The sequence below is a fragment of the Elephas maximus genome, chromosome 13 (assembly GCF_024166365.1).
Source record: "Elephas maximus indicus isolate mEleMax1 chromosome 13, mEleMax1 primary haplotype, whole genome shotgun sequence".
NCBI classification, from domain to species: domain Eukaryota; kingdom Metazoa; phylum Chordata; class Mammalia; order Proboscidea; family Elephantidae; genus Elephas; species Elephas maximus.
In genome coordinates, this window is record NC_064831.1 from 95,631,882 (window position 1) to 95,657,762 (window position 25,881).

General features: G+C 41.6%; 1 protein-coding gene across 2 annotated transcripts; it reads left to right on the forward strand.

Moving 5' to 3' along the window:
- The first annotated feature begins 164 nt into the window (after positions 1-164).
- Positions 165-25,435, forward strand: MPHOSPH10 (M-phase phosphoprotein 10). 2 transcript variants are annotated; one of them, XM_049905578.1, is made up of 11 exons: positions 165-253; positions 1,836-2,514; positions 3,091-3,236; positions 4,136-4,307; positions 15,819-15,960; positions 16,995-17,062; positions 17,952-18,089; positions 20,655-20,765; positions 23,383-23,490; positions 24,507-24,737; positions 25,193-25,435. In XM_049905578.1, exons 1-11 carry the CDS (start codon positions 165-167, stop codon positions 25,340-25,342), a joined length of 2,034 nt encoding a protein of 677 aa, XP_049761535.1. In that variant the 3' UTR covers positions 25,343-25,435. The 2 variants fall into 2 exon arrangements, with proteins under 2 accessions (XP_049761535.1, XP_049761536.1); XM_049905579.1 differs by having other exon boundaries at positions 20,658-20,765; positions 25,193-25,434.
- Positions 25,436-25,881: the final 446 nt, after the last annotated feature.

Sequence of the window (25,881 nt, forward strand, 5' to 3'; positions counted from 1 at the left end):
TGGCTACGACTGGCTCTGGGTGGGGGGAGCGGGGGGGTGCGGAACCTGCGCGCGGCGGAACCTTGGTCTCTGGGTTCTAGGTTCCACACGCGCAGCTTTGCAGCGGCGTTTCCGGCGGCTCTCTTCCGTGACATGCGGCGCGGCGTTGAGAGCTGCTGACGGCGATGGCGCCTCGGGTCTGGCGTCGACGGGCCCTGAAGCGGTGTCTGAGAGAAGTCAGTAGAGCCACCGACCAGCCAGAGTGCTTCTTAACGTAAGTGTGCAAAGCCGGAGCTCGGGTTGCGGCCCAGGCGTCACGTGGGCGCGAGCGAGTTCTGGCGTACGGGGGAAGTAAGAGACAATGTAGATCACTTCCCCCCAAATTTCAGATAAAACCTACGCCCCCTAAACTAGCAAATTTTTAGAAAATTGTTAAAAGCTTTACAGTGCAGATCCTCCGGTGGTGAGCTGACGTGTTAGCGCCCGGAGACCTCCCCTGCCCTCGTACTTCCGCCTCCGTACTCGCTGGCTGCGTTTTCCTCACACTCCTCCGCAAGGACCGGGTGCTTACCCGTCATCATACTTCATCCAGAGTGGTAGCTTGTCGGCTGTCTAGCCATCCCCACAGCTGAACTTCTTGAGATTTGGAATGTCTTTCATCTCTCTTCCAAGCGCAGGCTTTCTGTAGGTGTTTTGTTGAAGGACTGCCCATACAATCTATGAAATTATGTTTCCCAGATATTTCAAACTCCAAGCCTCTCCCTTGAGCTCCGTACTCAGAGCAGCTACAGCCACACACTCTCAGCGTCTTGAACTCAGTATGTCCGAAATAGAAAGGTCGGTCCTCGTCACCCTTTCCTCACCTGAAAGGCCTTATCCGGATTCCACCATCCCAGCCTTCCTTGTCTCAGCTAGTGCACCTCGATCCTTACAGTTGCTCAAGCAAACAGCTAGGCTCCTTTCTCGATGTCTTTTTTTTTTTTTAATTTCGCATCTAATTTGTTAGTAAATCCTGTCAGTTGTATCTTCAAACTTTATTTTGGGTCTGACTGTTTCTAACCATCTCTACTGCTCTAACCTGGCACAAGCCACCCTCATCCCTTGCCTGGACCACTGCATCAACCTCCTAGTCTTCCTACCTTCAGTCTTTTTTTCTCTGTAGTCTACCTTTCCTCAGTGTAAATCCTACCTTTTTTTTTTTTTTTTTTGGCTCTGCTTAATAACATCTCATTACATTAAAATAGCAAACTGATACCTCTGAGTGATTTGGCTCCCACCTGCCTTCCCAGCCTCAATTGCTACTTCCTTCACATTGCAACCATGCCAGCCTTTATGTCCCTCAAATTCACCAAGTTCTTTCCTTCTCAAGGCGTTTGTTCTTGCTTTTTTTCTCTCCCTGAAATACGCGTTTCCAGACTTTGCAAGGCTGTTTCTTCACCTAAAGATAGCAGCTCAGATATCACCTCAGAGACGCCTTCCCTCATTGCTCTAGCCAAAGCCAATGTTGACCATTGACTGACTGAACAAAGGGAGGGATAGTATGTAAAGTAGCAGAGTCAAGAATTTAAGGCTAAAAACTCACTGTGTATCTCCTGGCAAATAGGCCTGTAATGGTGTTCCTGCTGAAAATCTATACAGCAGATTCGCAGACAGTTCATCGATAGTTTCTGTGTATCAGCGTGGCTCGTCAGCAAGATAATGTTCTTAGAGATCAGAATTTACACTTACAATAACATTCAAATTTGACTTTGCACGAGAACTAGGCCTTCTTAAAAAAAACTAGTTGTAATTCAGAGTCCTGTGAAGATATTACCTGTAATTGTCGATCTTATTTAACTTTGTCCTTTTCTTACCAGGGTTCAAGATGGACTGGCATCCAACTTTATCTATTTAACAAAAGCACTTTATGACTTCCATAAAACACTAGAGGATGGTCATATCCGTGGGAGTCCTTTAAAAAAGCTGGTAATCAGCAATTTTGATGATGAGCAGATTTGGCAACAACTGGAATTGCAGAATGAACCGATTTTACGGTACTTCCAGAACGCAGTCAGCAAGACAGTTAAAGACGAGAATATCAGTCTTCTCCCAGAGACTGAAGAGCAGGACTGTGAGGAGGATGGCTTAGAGATGGAGGCTGGTGGACAGGAGGACCCAGGACAAGACTTGGAGGAGGGAGAAGGGTCAGATCTGAGTGGGGATGATCTTAAAGGACCTGAGAGCAGGAAACATCTGAGCAAATTCGAGCTGAGGAAAAGCCCAGATTTGAGCGATGAGGATTCCGACCGTGACTTTGATATTAGCAAATTGGAACAGCAGAGCAAGGTGCAAAATAAAGTGCCTAGGAAACCAAGAGAAAAGTCCGTAGTAGATGATAAATTTTTCAAGCTATCTGAAATGGAGACCTTTTTAGAAAACATAGAAAAAGAAGAGGAACAAAAAGTTGGTGAGGAGGAGGAGGAAGATATTGATTTTTTTGAAGATATTGATTCCGACGAAGAAGAGGGAGGACTATTTGGAAGTCAGAAACTTAAGGTAAAGTTTTGGGAGGGCAGAGGAAAGAGTATTTCATTCTTTCAAAATTAGATTTTTGTCTTATTCTCCAGGATACTTTTAAAGCAGCCCAAAATTCACCAGAGTGTAAGTGAAATATTTAGATAAATTGAAAAAAAAAAAAAAAGAGTGGAAAAATTAAACTGAAGGTATTTTATTACCATAAAATGCTTCTCTTATTATGTAGCTTAAGAGCTATAACCACACAGCAGATATTCAGAATTTCCCCTCAAACATACCTGTTGATCAAGCAAAAGAAGGCATTTATATAATTGTCAGGGTTGTTTTAGAAATTTTTGTAGTTAGAAGATTTAAGGATGGGATGTGATTGTCTTATCAACTGTAAATGAATCTATATCTCCATTTGGTATGTTGTGTTCCACTTATTTTTTTGGTTTCATTGCACTGTTACTAGTTGCCAATTTTCTGCAATAACTGTTTTTGGCTTAAAATAAGAGAGCAATGTAAACATACAATATGTATACATACATACAACGCACATTTTAAATGTATTTTCCTGTTCTTAATGAAAATTTTTATAAATCTTTTTTGTTTTAGTCAGGCAAAAGTTCTAGAAACCTGAAATACAAAGATTTCTTTGATCCAGTTGAAACTGATGGAGATGTACCAAATGATCATGATGAGCTGGATTCAAATGAAGAAGAACAAATTGCTAAAGAAGAAGAAGAAAGCATTATTGAAACGTGAGTATTTTGAGTCATTGTTTACATTGTAGGCTGGAGCAATCTAGCCATGCCATTTAGGTGTACTCAGTTGTCAAATATGTTTGTCTTAAAAAGATGGAATAGTCTCAAGATGGCCAGAATACCATCTGAGATACTCCACTGGTTTCACCGCTTTGGAACGAGGGAGAATGAAAAAGACTAAAGATACAAGAGAAAGATAGTCCAAAAGGCTGATGGACCACATATACCACAGTCTCCACCAGGTGGAGTCCAGTACAACTAGATGCTGCTCAGCTGCCACCACTGACTACACTGACAGGGATCACAAATAGAGGGTCCCGGACAGAGCTGGAGAAAAATGTAGAACAAAATTCTAACTAACAAAAAAAGAGTGGACTTACTGGCCTGACAGAGACTGGAGAAGCCCCGAGAGTATGGCCCACACACACCCTTTTAGCTCAGTAACGAAGCCACTACCAAGGTTCAGTCTTCAGCTAAAGATTAGACAGGCCCATAAAACAAAATGAGACTAAAGGGGCACATCAGCCCAGGGGCAAGGATTAGAAGGCAGGAGGGAACAGGAAAACCAGTAATTAGGGAACCCAAGGTCGAGAAGGGAGAGTATTGACATGTTGTGGGGTTGTTAACCAGTCACAAAACAATATGTATAGTAACTGTTTAACGAGAAACTAGTTCGTTCTGTAAACCTTTGTCTGAAGTACAATCGGAAAAAAAAGATGGCCAGAATAAAGTCACTCAGTTAATTAAATGATTTTGGAATTCTGAAACTTGTCCAGTGTTTGGTTGCATTAAGTGTACAAAAGAAGTTTTATTACTAGAAAATTGGTTTCATTTTTGTTTTCTTAATGAAAACTAATGTGTTTCTTTCCCTAAGTTGTTTTTTTTTTATGTTGTAGGGATGAAGATAGTGACCTTGAAGAAAGTGAAGACAGTAAACAACGTAAAGAGGGTTTGAAAAGAGTGACCTTTGCTTTGCCAAATGATGAAGAAACTGAAGATACAAATGTCTTAAATATAAAGAAAGACTCTGATGAAGTTAAGTCATCTTTTGAAAAGAGGCAGGAAAAGGTAACTGTTAAGAATTTATGGAATATTTTATATGTTTAACACGGTTGTGGTAAAGACTCACAGACTACTAACTAACCTATCCTATCTTTTTTGGTGGAACTGCTAACTACATTTTTAAAAAACTGCAAAAATCCTTGCTGCTCTCTAAAAGCGCAATGTGTAGGGATGCCTATGTGAAAAGCAGCTAATTTCCAAAAATCAGTGCCTCGCTTTCCCAGCCTATGGCTTTCAGTTTGGGTCCTACATATAAAAGCTCTGTCACGTTGTCTCTGGGGTCCCGATACCTGTGGCGTGTCTTCTGATTATCTGTCCTGTGAGCCTCTCCTGTGTCCGTATCAGCGCCTCTGGAAGGTATTGCCTGTCTCTTGAGGTTTTCTGCAAATTACTTTTGTGAGTGCCACATAGCGTGAATTTTGATTCATATGATCTCAAACACATCTTCAAAAGCTGATAAAATTTTCCTCTCCCACTTTTTAAAATACAGGCGTACCTTGTTTTATTGTTATTGTGCTTTGCAGGTACTGGATTTTATACAAATTGAAGGTTTGTGGCAACCCTGCATCAAGCAAGCCTACCAGTGCCATTTTTTACAACAGCATGTGCTCACTTCGTATCTTCCACATTTTAGTAATTCTCAAAATATTTCAAACTTTTTCATTATTATTATATTTGTTACAGTGATTTGTGTTTGCTAACTTTTGGTGTTATAATTGTCTTGTGGTGCCACGAACCACACCCATATGATATGGTAAACATAATTGTTACGATGTCGTGTCTGTTCTGACTGCTCCACTAGCTGGCCATTCCTCTGTCTCCCTCTCTCAGGCCTCCCTATTCCCTGAGGCAAGACAATATTGAAACTAGGCCAATTAATAACCCTGCAATGGCCTCTAAGTGTTCACACGAAAGGAAGACTCACACGTCTCTCACTTTAAATCAGAAACCAGAAATGATTAAGTTTAGTGACGAAGGCATATCGAAAGTTGAGATGGGCTGAAAGCTAGGCTACTTGCACTGAATAGTTAACCAAGCTGTGAATGCAAAAGAAAAGTTTTTAAAGGAAATTAAAAAATTTTTTAAATGAACACACAGGTGATAAAGTGCGTGCAACAGCCTTATTGCTAATATGGAGAAAGTTTTAGCGGTGTGGATAGAAGATTAAACCAGTCACAGCGTTCCCTTAGGCCAAAGCCTAATCCAGAGCAAGGTCCTAATCCCCTTCGATGCTGTGAAGACTGAGAGGTGACAGAGCTACAGAAGAAAACTTGGAAGCTAGCAGAGGTTGGCTCACGGGATTTAAGAGAAGAAGCCGTCTCCGTAACATAAAAGGGCAAGGTGAAGCAGCAAGTGTTGTAGGAACTGCAGCAAGTTATCCAAAAGATCAAAAAAAAAAAAGAAGACGTAGCTGAGATAATTGTTGAAGATGGCTACAGTAAACGGATCTTTTTATTTAGTGATTTAGTTATTGTATTTTAGGTGAAAGCTTACAGAGTGAACTAGCCTTTCATTAAATAATTAGTACACATATTGTTTAGTGGCATTGGTTGCCAACCCCGTGACACGTTAGTACTTTTCTCGACCTTGGGTTCCCTATTACCAGCTTGCCCCCGTCATCTAGTCCTTGCGCCTGGGCTGGTGTGCCCATTTAGTCTCATGTTGTTTTATGGGCCTGTCTAATCTTTGGCTGAAAGGTGGACCTGAGAAGTGACTTCATTACTGAGCTAAAAAGTTGTCTGGGGTCCATACTCTCGTGGTTTTTCCAGTCCCTGTCAGGCCAGTAAGTCTGGTCTTTTTTTCTTCGTGAGTTAGAATTTTGTTCTTTGTTTTTCTCCAGCACTGTCTGGGACACTCTATCATGACCCTTGTGAGAGCAGTCAGTGGTGGCAGCTGGGCACCACCTAGATGTGCTAGACTCAGTTTGGTGGAGGCTGTAGCATTTGTGGTCCATTAATCATTTGGACTAATCTTTCCCTTGGTCTTTTGTTTTCTTCAGTCTCCCTTGCTACAGACTGAGACCAGTGGAGCATCTTAGATGGCCACTCACAAGCTTTTAAGACCCCAGATGCTACTTACCAAAGCAAAATGTAGAACATTTTCTTTCTAAACTATGTTATGCCAATTAAGCTAGCTGTTTGCTGAGACCGTAGTCCCTGTGGTTCTCAGCCCAATAATTTGGACCCTCGGGGACTTTAGATATGTCTATGGAGCTTCCATGACCTTGCCTTGGTCAAGTGGTGGTGGCTTCCCCAGTATTGTGCACTGTCTTACCCTTCACCAAAGTTACCACTTATCATGTATTTAGTTTTTGTTCATCCCCACCTCTCTTCTTCCTCATGACCATCAGATTGTTTGTTTTTGTGCGTAAGCCTTTTCATGAGTTTTTTTAGTAGTGGCCTCATACAATATTTGTCCTTCTGTGATTGATTTATTTCACTAAACATAATGCTACCCAGGTTCATCCATGTTGTGAGATGCTTCACAGTTCATTATTCTTTATTGTTGCATGGTATTCCATTGTGTGTACCTACCATAGTTTGTTTATCCATTCATCTGTTGATGGGCATCTAGGTTATCTCCATCTTTTGGCTATTGTGAACCGTGCTGCGATGAACATGGGAGTGCATATGTCTATTTCTGTGTTGGCTCTTATTTCTCTAGGATATATTCCTAGCAGTGGGATTGCTGGGTCATATGGTATTTCTATTTCTAGCTTTTTAAGGAAGTGCCATATCATTTTCCATAATGATTGTACCATTTTACATTCCCACTGCCAGTGCGTAACAGTTCCAATCTCAGAAACAAGTCATCACCTTCATATGGAAGGGGAAGAGGCCCCAAATAAGTAAAGCATTACTGAAAAAGAAGAACAAAGTGGGAGGCCTCACGCTATCTAATTTTAGAACCTATTATACCGCAATAGTAGTCGAAACAGCCTGGTACTGGTACAACAACAGATACGTAGGCCAGTGGAACAGAATTGAGAACCCAGACGTAAATCCATCCACATATGAGCAGCTGGTGTTTGACGAAGGCCCAAAGTCAGTTAAACGGGGAAAGGACAGTCTCTTTAACAAATGGTGCTGGCCTAACAGATATCCATGCACAAAAAAAATGAAACGACCCATATCTCACACCATGCACAAAAACTAACTCAAAATGGATAAAAGACCTAAATATAAAATCTAAAACGATGACTTTGAGGGGTTCAAGAATTTAGGGGAGGAAGTAACTGAAGATGTAATGGAAATAACGAGAGAATGAGAATTAGAAGCAGAGCCTGAAGATGTGGCTGAATTGCTGCAATCTCATGATAAAACTTTAATGGATGAGGAGTTCCTTCTTGTGGATGAACAATGAAAGTGGTTTCTTGAGTGAAATCTACTCCTGGTGAAGATACTGTGAACTTTTTTTTTTTTTTGCATTTTAGATTGGTTAACAACTCCATGAAATGTCAGCACTCTCCTTTCTCAACCTTGAGTTCCCTATTCCCAGCTTTTCTGTCCCCTCCTGCCTTCTAGTCCTTGTCCCTGGGCTGGTATGCCCCTTTAGTCTCATTTTGTTTTACGGGCCTGTTAATCTTTGGCTGAAGGGTGAAGCTTGGGAGTGACTTCATTACTGAGCTATAAGGGTGTCCGTGGACAATACTGTCGGGGTTTCTCCAGTCTCTGTCTATTGTGATCCCTGTCAGAGCAGTCAGTCGTGGTAGCCAGGCACCATCAGTTGTACTGGACTCAGACCGGTGGAAGCTGTGGTAGGTGCAGTCAGTTAGTCCTTTGGACTAATCTTTCCCTTGTATCTTTAGTTTTCTTTATTCTTACTTGCTCCCAAAGGGGTGAGACCAGTGAAGTATCATAGGTGGCTGCCCACAGGGTTTTAAAACCCCAGTTGCTGCTCACTAAAGTAGAATGTAGAACATTTTCTTTATAAACTGATGTTACGCCAATTGAGCTAGATGTTCCCCAAGACCATGGTCCCCGTGTGAATATTCTTGATATGACAACAAAGGATTTAAAATATTACATAAACTTTAGTTGATAAAGCAGTGGCAGGGTTTAAGAGGATTGACTTTAGTTTTGAAAGAAGCTCTCCTACGGCTATCAAATAAATAGGGCTGTAGTACGAGAAGCCGAAAAAGGAGGTGCAAACATGGCACCCTAGACAGACACATCATGCTGTCCCTGTGCAGAAAGGACTAGAAAAACTATGTAAAACACATAGAAAAGTCAGCCCCGGAACCCTAAGCATCAAATGAAGACAGACTAGATCAAACACCGAGTGGAAGAAGAAATGAAGGTAAACAGAAGATGAGGAGAGATACGGCGTGCAAGTCTCTTACCACTTAACATGGCGCAGTGTCCATCTTGGAACACAGCCAGCAACAACTCCAGACAGAGTATGGGAAGGCAACTTGACTTAGCTCCCAGCAGGAGACAGAGCACCTACCCCATATGCCACCCCTCTTTCCCGCCAGCCCTGACCGTGCTGCCACAGCTAGAGTATCCCCAGCTTAGGCCCACCACCACACCATGACTGCACCTCTATTCCTGCCACTCGACCAACTGCTGAATGGAGGGAAGTGAGCCTATAACACTGCCCATCCAACACTGTTGCCTATCCGGTGAGGGGCTATGAACAGTCCTTCACCACTGGACCAACAACAGGAGGCAGTCAGGCCCTGTGTAGTCTGCCCTCAGCCACTGCACAAAACCAGTGAACAGTCAAGGAGACTCTCCCTGCCTGTTGCTGCCCTGCCCACCCAGACAAGGTAATGGGAGCTGTTGTGCCTTCAGACAAGCAAGTAGTAAAGTACTCCTGGCCTGCCTGCCTTGGCATATCAAAACATAATAAAGAAGCAGGACCAAACAAACACACACAGAATCAGTAAATACAGAAAATAATCTCAGTGTCCCAGAGACAGCAGACATTATCGAAATGTAAAGGAAGATAACATGGCTCCAGTAGGTGACCAAAATTATCAGATGACGTTCTGGTAGAAGAAAAGGCATTGGAACTACCTCACATGGAATTCAAATAATTAGAAATTATACAGTAATGGTGGCTAGAAATCTAAAAGATAAATAGCAAAATTTCAGATGTGCGTAACTGAAAATTATTAGGAGCGAATTTGAAACAGTGGAAGACAGAATCAATGATATTGAAGACAAATCTATGAACGCCACTTTGTATGAGAAAAAGTCAGAGAAAAGAATGAAGAAAACCTAAGAATGATGAGGGACACAATCTAGAGCAAAAATTTGTAGATGATCGGCCTCCCAAAATGGGGAGAAAGTGGAAACCATAGAGAAGATTGTTGAAAATTTATTGGCAGAAACCTTCCCAGATGTCATGAGAGATGAAAAGCTGGCCACCCAAGAAGCTAAACAAAATCCATATAGGATGGATCCAAAAGAAAGTCACCAAGTCATCATAATCAACACTTGCCAAAACCGAAGACAGAATCCTGAGAACAGCTCAAGTAGAATGAAAAGTCACTTGCACAGAGAAAGCAGTAAAACTAAATTCTGATTAATTGGCAAAAACTATGCAGGCAAGAAGGCAATGGGATGACATAATATAGAACCTTGAAAGAAAAAAGCTACCAACCAAGAATAATATACCCTGTAAAAGCTCTTTCTCAAATACGATGGCAAAATTTGGACATTTCTAGATAAAAAGAAACTAAGAAAATTTGTAAAATGAGTCTGGACAGACAAGAAATGTTACAGGGGATCCTTTGCTTAGAGAATCAGTGACATCACACAACAGCTGGAGTCTAGGACTTGTGGCAGCATCAGCCAGATACCCAGCTAGGTAAAGAACTCTCAATAATAAAACAGCTAAAAGCTTGAAACAGGGAACCAGAGATGTCAATTCGTAATTGATGACAATGTCAAAACGATAAAAGGGGAATAAATGATGTAGGTGTACAACTTTCAAATGGAGGGGAAGTCAAGGTGATATCAACTAATAAAAGAATAGTTCAAACTCAGGAAGATATGGACGAAACAAAGACACACAATCAGTAGATACAGAAAATAATTTACCTCGGTGTCTCAGAGACAGCAAACAATATCAAAACATAAAAAAGCAGAACCACATGGCTCTCGTAAGTGACCAGAATAAACAATCAGATGACCTTCCGATAGAAGAAAAGGCCTTTATATGTGGAAGTCCCTTATATGAAATTCAAACGATTAGAAATCATACAAAAATAGGTAACCACAAAGAAAGCTTACAAACCTAATCATCAGAATAAAAAAGTTTCAGTAAACACAAGATGTATAATAATGAAAGAAAAGAAAATCCGCAAACAGAAGAAACATAGTACAGAAAAGTAAGAGGTACAAAAAAAAAAAAAAAAGTCAGCACCATAAAAAAAGGGCAGAACAATATGACAGCAATAAGCTCATACCTGTTGATGATCACACTTAGTGTAAGTGGCTTCAATGAGCTTGTAAAAAAACAGGTGGCAAAATAGGTAAAAAAAAAAAAAAAAATGACCCATCAATATGATGTCTATAAGAGACACACCTTAGACACAAAGTTATGAATATATTTAAAAAACAAAGGGAAAAAATCAAGCAGACAGTAACCAAAAAAGGGCAGGAGTGGCAATACTAATCTCAGATAAGACCAACTTCAAGGTAAAATCATAAGATGCAAGGACATAACGTAATGTTTAAAGGGACAACCCACCAAGAAGATATAACCTTAATAAATACCTACGTACCCAGTGATGGGGCACCAAAATACATAAAACAAATGGTAACAGCAATGAAAAAAGAAATAAATAGTTCCACGCTAGTAATAGGAGACTTCAGCACATCACTTTTGGTAATGAAAAGAACATCTAGAACAAAAGTCAACAAGGATACAGAAGATCTAAAGGCCATAAATCAAGCAACTTGACTTCATAGATGTATACAGAACACTCTACCCAACAGCAACAAAGTATACATTCTTTTCCAACACACATTGAACATTCTCCAGAATAGACCACATCTTAGGACACAAAGCAACCCTCATTAAAATCGAAAACATCGAAGTAATACAACACATTCTCTCCAATCACAATGCCATAAAATTAGAAACCAATAATGGGAAGAACAAGGAAAAACAATGAAATAGGTGGAAACTGACTGACACCTTGCTTAAAAGCAATTGGGTAATAGAAGAAATCAAAGAGGGAATAAAAAAATTCCTGTGATCGTATGAGAATGAAAACACGACATACCAAAACCTTTGGAACACAGCAAACACAGTGCTCAGGGGTCAATTTATAGCAATAAATGCACACATCAAAAAGGAAGAATGGGCCAGAATGTAGTTAGCCCTACGACTGAAACAAATAGAACGAGAACAGCAAAAGAAACCCACAGGCAACAGAAGAAAGGAAATAATGATTAGAGCAGAGATAAATGAAATAGAGAACAGAAGAATAATAGAATCAGCAAGTTGGTATTTTTGACAAGACTGTTGGCCAAACTGAAAAAAGAGAAACAGAAGAGGAGGCAAATAACCCAAATTAGAAATGAGATTTGGGACATTACAACACACTCAACTGATATAAAAAGGATCATACCAGAATACTATGAAAAATTGTGCTCCAACAAATTTGAGAACCTAGAGAAATGGATAAATTTCTAGAAACATACTTATCTACCTAAACTAGCACAAACTGAGATAAAAAATTTGAACAGACCCATAACAAGAGAAGAGATTGAAGAGGTAATAAAAAAAACTCCTCCCAAAAGCTCTTGGCCTGGATGGCGTCCCCTGAGAATTCTACCAACCATTCAGAGAAGAGGTCACACCAGTACTACTCAAGCTATTTCAGGGCATAGACATACTCCTAGATTCATTCTTTGAAGCCAGTGTAACCATGATACCAAAGCCAGGCAAAAACACCACAAAAAAAAGAAAATTTTAGACCAGTATCTCATGAACGTAGATGCAAAAATTCTAAACAAAATTCTAGCCAGTAGAACTCAGCATCATATCAAAAAAAATAATACACTATGACCAAGTAGGATTCATACCAAGTATGCAAGGATGGTTCAATATTAGAAGATCAATCGACGTAATCCACCGCATAAATAGAACAAAAGAATAACATGATCATCTCAAAATGCAGAAAAGGCATTTGATAAAGTCGAACACCCGTTCCTGATAAAATAGGAATAGAAGGGAAATTCTTGAACGTAACAAAGGACATCTATACAAAACCAACAGCCAACATCATTCTCAACAGAGACTGTCTGAAAGCATTTGCAACACTCCTATTTAACATTGTGCTGGAAGTCCTAGATAGAGCAACAAGGCAAGAAAAAGAAATAAAGGCCATTGCAATTGGAAAGAAAGTAGTAAAAGTATCCCTGTTCATAGATGATATGTTCCTATACATAGAGAACCCCAAAGATTCCACAATAAAAACTACAGGAACTAATAGATTGAGCAGAGTAGTAGGATATAAGATCAACATGCAAAAAATCAATTGGATTCCTATACATCAACAAAGAACTTTGAAAAGAAAATCAGGAAAACAATGCCATTTATGATAGCCCCTAGAAAGATAACATACTTAGGAATAAATCTAACCAAGGGCATAAAACACTTATACAAAGAAAACTACAAAACGCTATTGTAAGAAACCAAAAGAGATCTACAGAAATGGAAAAACATACTATACTCATGGATAGGAAGGCTCAACATTGTGAAAATGTCAATACATCCCAAAGCAGTCTCAGGTATAATGCAATCCCGATCCCAATACCAACAGCACTCTAACCGGATGGAAAAACTAATCACCCAACTTTATATAGAGGCCCCAGATAAGCAAAGCATTGTTGAAGAAAAAGAACAAAGTAGGAGGCTTCACACTACCTGATCTCAGAGCCTGCTCTACAGTCAAGTTAGTCAAAACAACCTGGTACTGCTACAACAACAGACACATAAATCAGGGGAACAGAATTGAGAACCCTGATACAAATCCATCCAGCTATGGTCAGCTGATCTTTGACAAAGGACCAAAGTCCATTAAGTGGGGAAACGACAGTCTTTTTTAACAAATGGTGCTGGCAAAACTGTAAAAAATGAAACAGGACCCATACCTCACACTGTACACAAAAACAAACTCAAAATGGATCAAAGGCTTAAATATAAAATGATAAAGATCATGGAAGGAAAAATAGGGACAATGCTAGGGGCCCTAATACATGGCATAAATTCAATACAAATCATAACTAACAATGCACAAACACCAGAAGATAAACTAGATAACTAGGAGCTTCTAAAAATTAAACACTGAATGCTCATCAAGAGACTTCACCAAGAGTAAAAAGAGAACCTACAGACTGGGAAAAAATGTTTGGTCACAACATGCCCAACAAGGCTCTGTTCTCTAAAATCTACAGAGTACTTCAATACCTCAACAGCAAAAAGGCAAATAATGCGATTGAAAAATGGGCGAAGGATATGAGCAGATGCTTCACCAAAGAAGACATTTAGGCAGCTTACAGACTCATGAGGAAATGCTCGAGATAATTAACCGTTAGAGAAATGCAAATCAAAACTACGAGATACCATCTTACTCCAACGTTACTGGCACAAATGAAAAAAAAAAATGACAAATGTTAGGGAGATTGGAACTCTTACGCATTGCTGGTGGTAATGTAAATGGTACAACCGCTGTTTAAAGCAATACGGTACCTCCTTAAAAAGCCAGAAATAGAAATACCATATGATCTAACAATCCTACTTCTAGGAATATATCCTCGAGAAAAAAGAGCTGTCACACAAATAGACACCCATGTTCATTGCAGTGTTATTCACAGTAACCAAAAGGTAGAAACAACCTAAGTGCACGTCAGCAGATGAATGGGTAAACAAATTATGGTACATGCACACAATGGAGTACTACACAACAATATTGAACAATGATGAACCCAAGAGACACCTCAGAACACGGGTGAACCTGGAGGACATTGTGCTGTATAAAGTAAGTCAATCACAAAGAGACAAATATCGCATGTGACCACTACTGTAAAAACTCAAGAAAAGGTTTACACACAGAAAAAAAAAATCTCAGTGGTTAGGAAGGAGAGGAAGGGTGCAGAAGGGAAATCACTAAATAGACAGTAGAAAAATGTTAACTTTGGTGAAAGGAAAGACAACACACAATGTAGGGGAAGTCACCACAACCTGACCAAGGCAAAGTCATAGAAGCTTCCTAGACACATCGAAACACCTTAAGGGATCGAGTTACTGGGGCTGAGGACCATGGTCTTGGGGGACATCGAGGTCAGTTGGCATAATATAGTTCATAAAGAAAGTGCTCTAGATCCTACTTAGGGTGAGCAGCGTCTGGGGTCTTAAAATCACATTCAGAGAAAAGGGGAGTGAAGAAAACCAAAGATGCAAGGAACGTATCAGTCCAAAGGATTAATGGACCACATGAACCACAGCCTCCATCACCTGAGCCCAGAACTAGATGGTGCCCTGCTATCATCACCCACCGCTCTGACAGGGACCACGATAGAGGCTTTTGGGAAGAGGGGGAGAAAAATGTAGAACAAAATTAAAATTCACAGAAAAAAGACCAGACTTACTGGCCTGACAGAGTCTGGAGAAAGCCTTGAGACTATGGCCCCTGGAAACCCTGCTAACTCAGAACTGAAGCCACTCCCAAAACCCGAGTTTCAGCCAAAGATTAGACAGCCTATAAAACAAGCAATAACACTTGTGAGGACCATGCTACTTAGTTCAGTCAAGTGTACAAGACCACATGGGCAACACTGCCCAGAAGCAGAGATGAGAAGGCAGAAAGGGACAGGAAACCTGGGCGAATGGACATGGGTAATCCAGGGTATAAAGGGAAAGAGGGAGAGTGCAGATACATTGAGGGGATTGTAACCAGTGTCAAAAAACAATCTGTGTGTACATTTTTGAATGAGAAACTCATTTGTGCTGTAAACTTTCGTCTAAAGCACAATTAAAAAAAAAAATGCCATCAGACAGCATCACATGATAGAGAAATCCTTCATGAAAGGAAGACTCAGTCGATGTGGCAAACCTCATTGTCTTATTTTAAGAAATGGCCACAGCCAGCCCAGCCTTCAGCAGCCACCACCCTGATCAGTCAGCAGCCATCAGCGTTGAGGCAAGACTTTCCACCAGCAAAAAGGTGACAACTCAGTGAAGGCTCAGGTGACGGTTAGCACCCCTTTTAGCAATAATGTATTTTTTAAGTAAGATATGTACATTTTTATGTACATTATTTTTTTAGACATAATGCCATTGCACACTTAATAGACTACGATGTAGTGTAAACATAGCTTTTATATGCACTGGGAAACCAAAAATTTGTGTGACTTGCTTCATCGCCGTATTCGCTTTATTGCAGTAGCCTGGAACCAAATCGGTGGTATCTTCAAGGTATGCCTGTAGTCGTTGCTTTTACACAAGTTCGACGGAAATTCTGTTTCCTAAATGTGTAATAACTGTTTTCCTTAGATGAATGAAAAGATAGCAGCTTTAGAAAAAGAATTGTTGGAAAAAAAACCATGGCAGCTTCAAGGGGAAGTGACAGCACAGAAGAGACCGGAAAACAGCCTCCTAGAGGAGACCCTGCACTTTGACCACGCGGTCCGGATGGGTATGTGTGTTCCCTGCATCTCGGCAGGTGCTCGTTTCTGTGCTTTCTCTGTTTTGTTTCATAGGAGGGTCGGGAGTGATGTTTCTTTTTCCCCAGCTTTTAATTTTAAAAGCTTGCAAACACACAGGAAATTAAAAAATAGTGCGGTGAACATCTGTATGCCGTTCAGCTAGATTGACTAATTGTTCACATTTTGCCTCATTTGCTTTTTCTCCTTCATCTATATGTGTGTATGTGCACAACTTTTCCCTCATCATTTGAAGGTAAGTTGCCTGTATCAGGACCCTTCACTTCTAAATACTTTCACCTGTGTTTTCTAAGAATTAGGACGTTCTCATGCAGAATTGCAATACTGTTAACATACCCAAGATGTTTAACTTCCATATACTAATGACACCTGATGATTAGCCCATAATCAGTTTATTTACAAGGCTTGCCTGCTTTCTCTGTCCACTGATGACACTGTGAACTTCAGTCAGAAACCCTGGTCATCTAATCGAGTTCTTTCTTGTATTCATTAAGTCAGAATGAGTTTCCATTTTATTTCAGTGGAGGAGAGAATGGATAAAAGGGAGAGAGTCGCCAGCTGCCTGAGTTAAAACTGTTAGCACTTACTACCACACATACTCTAGTTCAGAAACCCCGGTGGCACAGTGGTTAAGTGCTATGGCTGCTACCCAAAGGGTCAGCAGTTTGAATCCCCCAGGTGCTCCTTGGAAACTATGGGACAGTTCTACTCTGTCCTATAGGGTCGCTATGAGTCGGAATCGACTCAGCAGCACTGGGTTTGTTTTTGTTTTTTTTCTTTTTTTGTACTCTAGTTCGTGGTTCTCAAACTTGATTGATTGTCAGAAGAGCTTGTGAAAATACAGATCGTTGTTTGCCTCTCCTCCCCTTCTGATATGTAGGTCTGGGGTTAGACCCGATAGTTTGCACTTCTTACAGGTTCCCTGGCGTTACTGGTCCTGCTAGTCCTAGGAGCCACTGTTCTCGTTTATATTTACCTGAGTGTTCTGTGTTACTGTTTTCTTTAGCACCTGTGATCACAGAGGAAACTACCCTTCAACTAGAAGATATCATTAAGCAGAGGATAAGAGATCAGGTCAGGAAGAATTCAATTTAACTTAATTTAAAATACTCTGAAATTTTTTGAAATAATAGAACATATATAGGGAGTGAAAGTTCACAGAAGTTTTGTTTTTATCACTTTTCCATTTAAAAGCCTGCAGTCCAGACTAAGGCTGTCCTCTGCTTGTGGTGAGGCTCTGCTCTTCACTAACAGCACAGGGCTGTGCTTGAGGAGAAACGTGGCAGAGCCGTCGTGTCTCCCTCACATCTTACTGACCTTTTGTACAGATGTGGTAGCTGATGTCTGACACATGGCCCATTGGCGTAGACACGGTATTTGGTCTGACAGATGAAGTGTGTATTTTTTCAAATGCTAAAACCCTAATAAAGACTTTTGTCTAAGAATTGATCTTATGTTATGAACTTAGAATAAAGCTTAAGTATATGATATGTACAACAAGAAATGGCTTTATAATGTGCAATCTTTGCTTACGCTTCTGTATCTAAAATAGAAAGTATTTGAAGGGTGGGTACTATATGCAGGTATCTTGAAATTTTAAATAGAACAAGACAAACTCAAAGCTTGATTTTAAAATAAACCGTGATATTGAAATATAATGAAAAGTGATAACCAGGGAGAAAGACGCATTAAAAAAAAAGTTTTAGCAGTACCCTTTGCTTTTCACAATGCCTATCGCTTGTAGGGGCGCTGTGAGTCGGAATTCACTCGACGGCAGCAGGTTTGGTTTTTGGTTTCTATACTTTGTGACTTCACTAGTTTCAGAAGTAAAAAATTACTTTCTTTGTGCTATAATCTGCTTACTCTGGAATGATAATAAATACTTGAGGAAAATTGTTAGATCAGTCTAGAAATAAATCGTAGATTTTAGAAGTTTATGTTCTGCTCACCCTTTCTATTCCAGGCTTGGGATGATGTGGTACGGAAAGAAAAACCCAAGGAGGATGTGTACGAATATAAAAAGCGCCTAACACTGGACCATGAGAAGAGTAAATTGAGCCTTGCTGAAATTTATGAACAGGAATACCTCAAACTCAACCAGGTAAGGAAGCCTCTAAGGGAAAGCCGTTATTAAAGGAAGAGAAGTGGAGGACCAGCCTTCTCGGCACTGCCAAAGTTTATGGAATGGAAATCTTATTGAGCTCTTTAGTCATCTTGTTTCCGCCTGAGTCAGAGTGTGCTAGGATTAAAGGGGTTGTACTAGTCCCACAGGACCTGAGGAGTGGGCCGTTTTCCAATTAGATGTTGGCTACTTGATACTTCTTGGCTAGGTATTCACTTTCTAGCGATTAATACTGTAACTTTAAAATCATTTTTCAATGATACTTGTGAAGTTATTGATATATTTTGTAAAATTCCTGTGAATTCATTCTGATTTTTATATCTGGTATTTTTTTCTTAAATGAATTCTAAAACGTGTTCTGATTAAAAAGCAGGACAAGATCATATTCCCTGTATGTGGCCAAGAAGTAATACTCGAATTATTTCTTTACATTTGATGTATTGAGAACATGGTCAATATGTGCTTGAGGATGAGATGACATTTTTTTTCTGCCAAAGCCATTTAAGATTCCTATCAGATTTTGTTAATTAGTGCCAGTCAGGCAGCAACAGCCAACAGGGCCCTGTTGCTTCTTTGAAGTTGAAGAACTGGAGAGATTTGAGTTAACAGTCTTTCTGGCTGCCTTGCAACCCAAGGTGGTAGTTGAAGAGAGAAATGCACAGTGGCAGTCAATGCTTGTTAAACATCTTCTGGCTACTTTGAAAGGATTCTGTAAATATAGAAGGTGATTGGTAACCATGAAAGTTAAAAGTTAAATTAATTATGTAATGAGACAGCTTATACCAGCTTGGTAAATGTTACTTTTCTATCTTGGAAGTCAATGGCCAGTTCAAAAACTTTGGGTATGGGCCTATGAGTAGGATTCTAGCCTATTAGAAAATCTCTGGGCCCATCACAGTTTCAGCCTAAATGCCCTAGGCTAATCGTAGACCCATCCAGTTTTCCCTGGGAGTTACAGCCTGGGAGTGAGTGAGCAGTATTTCCCAAAGTTGGTTGCAAACTACAGGTTATAAGTGAGGTGATGGTAGACAGCAGCCCTACCTATTATATTTAATGTATATTAGGAAAATACTGTGTATCAAACGTGTGATTTCACAGTACTGTTACCTAGGAGGAGCCCTGGTGGCACAGTGGTTAAGAGCTCTGCTGCTAACCAAAAGGTCACCAGTTCAAATCTGCTAGCCACTCCTTAGAAACCCTATGGGGGAGTTCTACTCCGTCTTACAGGGTCGTTGTGAGTCGGGATTGACTCAAAGGCATCGGGTTTGTGTGTTTTTTTTTTTTAAGAGATTTCCTAGGAGAGGAGTTCCTGGGTGGTGCAACTGGTTAAACGCTCAACTACTAGCCAGAAGGTTGGTGGTTCGCATCCACCCAGAGGTGCCTCGGAAGGCGAGTTCGGCAATCTGCTTCCGAAAGGCCACGGATTGCCGGTGGAGTAGTTCTACTCTGCACACGTGGGGTTCCAAGATGGGAAATTACTCCACAGCATCCAACAACAACAGCATTACCTTGGATGGGGGCAGCGGTGGTTCAGTGGTAGAGCTCTCTTCCTCCCTATGGGAGACCTGAGTTCGATTTCTGGCCTGTGCATTCAGGCACAGCCACCACCCATCTGTCATTGGAGGCTTGTGTGTTGCTATGAAGCTGAACAGGTTTCAGCAGAACTTCCAGACTAAGATGGACTAGCAAGAAAGGCCGGGCAACCTACTTCCAAAAATCAGCCAGTGAAAACCCTATGGATTGCAATAGCCCGAACCCGTTGTGCCTGGGGTCGTCCTGAATCAGGGGCAGCTAATAGCAACATTACCTAGAGTGAGGCAAAAGGACACATTCAGGATGAAAAAAAAAGTGAGTTCAACTAAAACAGCAAGTCACCAGTAGTAAGTAGTGCAGGACGTGGCTGGAAGGTAGGCCCTGAAGGCAGATGTTAGACCCGGATGCAGCTCTGGCATCATGATAATGGAGGCAAGGAGCCAGTCACTGCCTGTTCTTGTCTTTTTCATGTCTTAACTTTTTAAGAAACAATCTTAGCCTTTTGGAATAAGCATCTTGGACAGGGGTGAAGAGAATTATGAAATGCACCTTTTTTCCACTGCTAGAAAAAACCAAGCCTGTTGCCGTCGAGTTGATTCCAGCTCATAGTGCAATGAAAATTGCTGTCAAATTTTTCAGTGTGATTTAATCAGAGTGGTCTTAAATGAATTTGAATTAAAAGAAAAACAAGAATTCCTACAATCGAAATAGATATTTGAATAGTCTTACAAAGTACACTAATACCTTAGTTCTTGACAGGAGTAAATACCAAAGGAATTAAACTGTAAGTTCTGACTGGTAGAGGTTCCTGCCCCTCCAGAGGTGCACATGTTTCTTGGGTCGGTGCTGGCACCATCGTGGTTTGGCAATGATAATTTTGCTTTGGGAATGTTCTTTTGTACTGAAACCTTGGTCATGAGAAATCGGGGATCCCCTTGGTGGCCGTTAGTGTTTTCTCCTATGATGTGTATTAACTTGCTCAGTCTGATATTGTTGAACTTATCTCCTAAGCAGAAAGCCACAGAAGAAGAAAATCCAGAGCACGTAGAAATTCAGAAGATGATGGACTCTCTCTTCTTAAAATTGGATGCCCTCTCACACTTTCACTTCATACCTAAACCTGTGAGTGTGTTAATATGTCCCATAACAGATGTGTACATAGAACAGATGTGACCTTAAGACCTTTGAGCTTTTGTGGGGCTCCCTCTACCAGGCCTCAGGTTACAGACCTGCAGTCGTTCCCTGTAAGTTAGAACCAGGGCCTCCTATGGGGTCCTGTGGTCATTCTCCTGCCTGCTGACCCGGCCTGATCTCCAGTGGGCCCTTCCAGGCCCTCCGCTTTAGGCAGCAGGCGTCTCATTTCACCCACCCTCTTTCCTTATTCAATCTGCTGCTGCATTGTCATTGTGAGGTAGGTTTGGGGATGTGTGTGGGTGTCTATACCTGCCATTTACTGAGTACCTGCGATGTGCCAGCCACTGTATATTAGGTCCTTACGTACGTTAACTCTTACTCCACAACACACAGTGAGGCAGATGGTATTGCTTTCATTTTGCAGATGAGGAAACCAAGCCTTAGGAGGTTAGGGAGTCAGAACTAACTCTGGGCCCATACTCTGTCCACCACGTGGTGTTCCCTTGGCCAGGCCCAGACCTCTCAAATGCTCTTTTTCTTTGCCTTTTTGACCCCCACTGACTAGGCTCGGTTTTATCTACCCTTGGAGCTTCTTCTCCTGCCCCCCATCTCTGTAAGCCTGTAGAACATGGCTGTACCATTTTTCTGGTACTTGCGCACCTATTGCTGCTTGGGACCTTTTGCGTTATTGTCTCAAATGGGCTGCCACGAGATGAGGACTTGTCTAGAAATCAGGAAACCTGAGTCTGGTTCTGCCACTGTCTGGCTTTGTGATTCAGGGAAGTCACTTCACGTTTCTTCTGTGCAGCAGGTGAGGCGGGTCGGGTGGGAAAAGAGGTCAGCTCCAAGGCCAGTCCTTTCTGATTCTTTGGTGGGTAGATGATTTTTCTTGTGCACGTTTTTTTTTTTTTTTTTTAATTATTGTACTTTAGATGAAGATTTACAGAACAAACCAGCTTCTCGTTAAACAATTAGTATGCGTATTATTTTGTGATACTGGTTAACAACCCCATGACATGTCAACACTCCCCTTTTCAACCTTGTATTCCCTATTACCAGCTTTCTTGTCCCCTCCTCGCTTCTTGTCCTTGCCCCTGGGCTGGTGTGCCCCTTTAGTCTCATTTTGTTTTATGGGCCTGCCTAGTCTTTGGATGAAGGGTGAACCTCAGGGGTGACTTCATTACTGAGCTAAAAGGGCGTCCGGGGGCCATACTCTCGGGGTTTATCTTGTGCGAGTATTTTGTCTTCGCAGACAGCAAGCTTTTTTTTTTTTTGTCTCCTTTTTTGGTTTTAATTTTTCAACTGAGGTATAATTTACATGAGAGTAAGCTTTTGAAGGGAGGACTCATCTTTAGATTCACAGAGTGCCTAGCAGGAGGCTGTGTGAAAAAGATAAAGAGTGGGATTTCTCAGCCTCACTTGGTCAGCAGATCTTAATTGTGAAAAACCAACTGATGTAACGGGCGTGAACCCTTCGGTAATTTCTGATGACACTCAGAATCAAACTGAGTCTCCTTCCCCATGGCTCACGAGGCCTGCGTGATCTGGCCTCTTCCCACCCTCTGGTCACATTGCCTGCTACCCTGCAGCCACTGTGACCATCTTCTGGCTCCTTCAGTATGCTGATGCCTCCCTTCCTTGTGGCCTTCTAGATGTGCGCCTCCCCTGACCCTTCCTTTGCATGGCTGGTTCCTTCTTACCTGTTCTTTTGGGACAGACTCTCCTTGGCCCTTTTTTTAAAGTCGCCAGCTGCAGCGCCCCCCCCGCCACTACCTCCTACATCTCTGACCCTACTCTGCCGCCTTCCTTCACAGCACCATAGCACATCGTTTTTCGTTAATTGTCCTGCTTTCCTCATCTCTTCAAGTCAGCACAAAATGTATTTGTTTTATTTACTGCTGTTTCACAACTGTGCTGCTCACACTAGCGTGGAGCCTGACGTGGGGAAACTCAGACGTTCCTTGGAGTCTTGAAAATTGAGTGAGGAGTGAATGTATGTGTGCCTACTGGCTCCAATTGAAAAGCATTTCTTACTTTTTTCCTTTTGAGGAATGTAGGATTGCTGGAATAGGTTCCCCTTAGTGTTGCTGTTTGTCTATTCAGATTACTGCGCGAGCCATCCCCACAGACCCCATTGATGTGTCCTTCAGCCATCATTTCTTGTTTTTTGGACAGTCTTCGTTTTCTCCATGAATCCAAATTTTAGAATGGAGCACAACTGTTCCTAATACATAATTGAACAACTGTCCAGTGGAAGAAATGCTTACCTATGTGGCAGGTGGGATTAGTTTGGTAACAGATTAAACAACTGGTGCTTGAATATGGCTGTCACGTCATGCAGAAGGGCAGAGATAAGTGCTGTTGCAGTAGTTTTGAGACAGAGAAGACACTAAAATATCCAGGCCTTGGATGCCTGAGGCAACCTCTAGGTGCCACCAACATGGCTGTCGTTCCTGTAAGCAAAGACTTTTGATGTCAGCACCCCTGTCATTTTAAATAATCTCTGCAAAGTATTTTATACATTATACTTTAATAGGTTTACAATTCGAGTATTTTAAGGTAGGCCTAGTTCTGACTTCCTGTTAAATGTGTTGTTTCCTTCTAGCCTGCACCTGAGATCAAAGTTGTGTCGAACCTGCCGGCCATAACCATGGAGGAAGTAGCTCCAGTGAGCGTGAGCGACGCAGCTCTCCTGGCCCCCGAGGAAATCAAGGTAGGAAGCCAGTGTTAAAGCTGAGTATCTGTTTATACCCAGAGCTCTGTTTATTTCATATCATTTGTCTTGAATTTGTGGTTTTTGTTGTAGTATATCTCAGTAGTTTCCTTTTAAGTATAATCAAACTAGTGTTATAATATTCAAATACCCGTGTCCCATTTTCATAGGATATGAGAACCAATTACATTATAAAAGCAGTCTTTATATATCCAAGTTACCAGAATCTGGTTATAATCCAATTTGAATAATAGCAGTGATGTTAGATTTAAAACAAGTTGCTTATATTCCATATATACTAGCAATATTTTAATATCAGCATTTTCCCCTTATTTTGTCCACTGAGTGTTTATCCATATGGAATCCGGTTCTAGAAAAGAGCACTGGGATATTGAAAGAAGTTGGATGGGTGTACAAAACGCAGGTTGCTTGTGAGCATTTAAGGCCATGCTTTAGGTGGTAGTGATGGTTTCTGTCGGGGCCTCCTCTTCCTGGCTAGCTTACCAGCAGAGTCCTCTTGTACCCCTCCCCTCCCACCTCTCTGCCAGATCCTCTGCCCCTCAGTGCAGGCAACGGCCCTGGCAGGACAGGTTGGCAGCTGAGAGGGGAAAGAGAGCACCTTGGGCCTCACACTGGATAGATGTTTCACTTCCCCACCACTGTTCTGAGAAGCTCCATCAGCCCAGTGGCTGTTGTTAGCAGCTGGAAGCGAGGCCACCTCAGTGTGGCTGGAATCTGTGGAGGGTTTCCTTCTCTAGTTCAGCTGGCTAGCCCAGCTCTCCATGCTGCCCATAACTATGACAGTCTGTCAGAAGCTGCGTTCCAGGCTTAAAGAGCTGATCGTGGAAGCTCTTTTAAACAGGTGGGGCTTGCTCTGCGTGCCCTGACACTCACCTGTAGACTTGTAGCTTACCAGCTGCCTGCTGTGGAGCATAGCTTTCGTTCTTTTGTTGCAATTTCCTGAATTGATAATAGATTAAATTAACTAGTATGTGTTGTTGGCTATTTTTTAATAGGAAAAAAATAAAGCTGGAGATATAAAAACACCTGCTGAGAAAACAGCTACAGACAAGAAACGAGAACGAAGGAAAAAGAAATATCGAAAGCATTTGAAAATAAAGGAGAAGGAAAAGCGGAGAAAACTGCTAGAGAAGAGCCACCCAGACCAGGCAGGGAGATACACCAAAGCAGTGGCCTCAGAGAAATTAAAAAAGCTGACAAAGGCAGGCAGAACGTCTTTATTAAAGGTATGGAGGGAACAAGCACGGGAGAGAAGACAGGGCTCGGGGAGGGCTTGGTGGGTGGCGGGGGGGCATCTGCCTGGCCGGAGTGACAGCCTCGCCAAAGCAGACACGCTCCTCGCAGGAGCAAGGCACCTTGTTGGCTGGCTAGAATGTTCTGCTGCAAGTGGCCGTCAACTTTCTGAAGTGTTTAATGTAGACTCCTCATGATATCCTGGGTCCTGGCAGCATTGTTTCTCCTTAAATTATTTAAGAGCATTAGAAGCAGTACACGATGTTTGGGAACTGTCAGAGGGAAAAAGGCACACACCCCCTGGCGCCTCTGTGCTAACTGACCTAATTAATAATTTCTTCTGGTCTTATATTTATATTTTCATATGTTGTGTTATATTTTTGCATTTGGCTTTTTTTCACTTACAAGCACATTTTGTAGCGTGAACATCTATTTCTGTTAATTGCAGGATGAAGGGAAAGACAAGGCCTTGAAGTCATCTCAAGCATTCTTTTCTAAATTACAAGATCAAGTAAAGATGCAAATCAATGATGCAAAGAAAACAGAAAAGAAAAAGAAGAAAACACAAGATATTTCTAGTCATAAATTAAAGCTGTGATATATTTTGAATATAATGTAAATATTAACATGTAAACTTTTGTCCTTTCGTTGTTCTGTTTTATAATAAAATTTGTGAGAACTTTTTGCATTGATAGCAGATATTTGTGAATTCCAGGGCTTAAGAAGAGAAGCTCTACACTGTATGTGGAAAGCCAGGTCTTGCTTTCTCTGGGTGTGAAGCGGGACCTCCATCCTGAGGCCCTACCTAGCACGGGGGCTCCGTGTGCCACTCCTGCTGTGCTCCCCCCAGGATGCGGGGAAAGACCAGCTGTGCTTGTCGGTGGGCAAGAGGGGCCTGCAGGTTGAAGGGCACAGGACCTGGTCACCCGGTCACACCCAGCTCTCTACAGCAGAGGTCCTCACTCCCTGGGTTATGACTTTCTTCTCCAGCTGCCCTGCCGTCCCTTCACAAAACCAGTAGGAGTTTCTCCCACTGCTTCTTCCCATTTGGAAAATGATCTGTCACCTGCAGATAGGTTAATGTAGGCTGTCGAGTACTGTCCATGTCAGATGCATAGAGGACAGGTGTATCTAGAA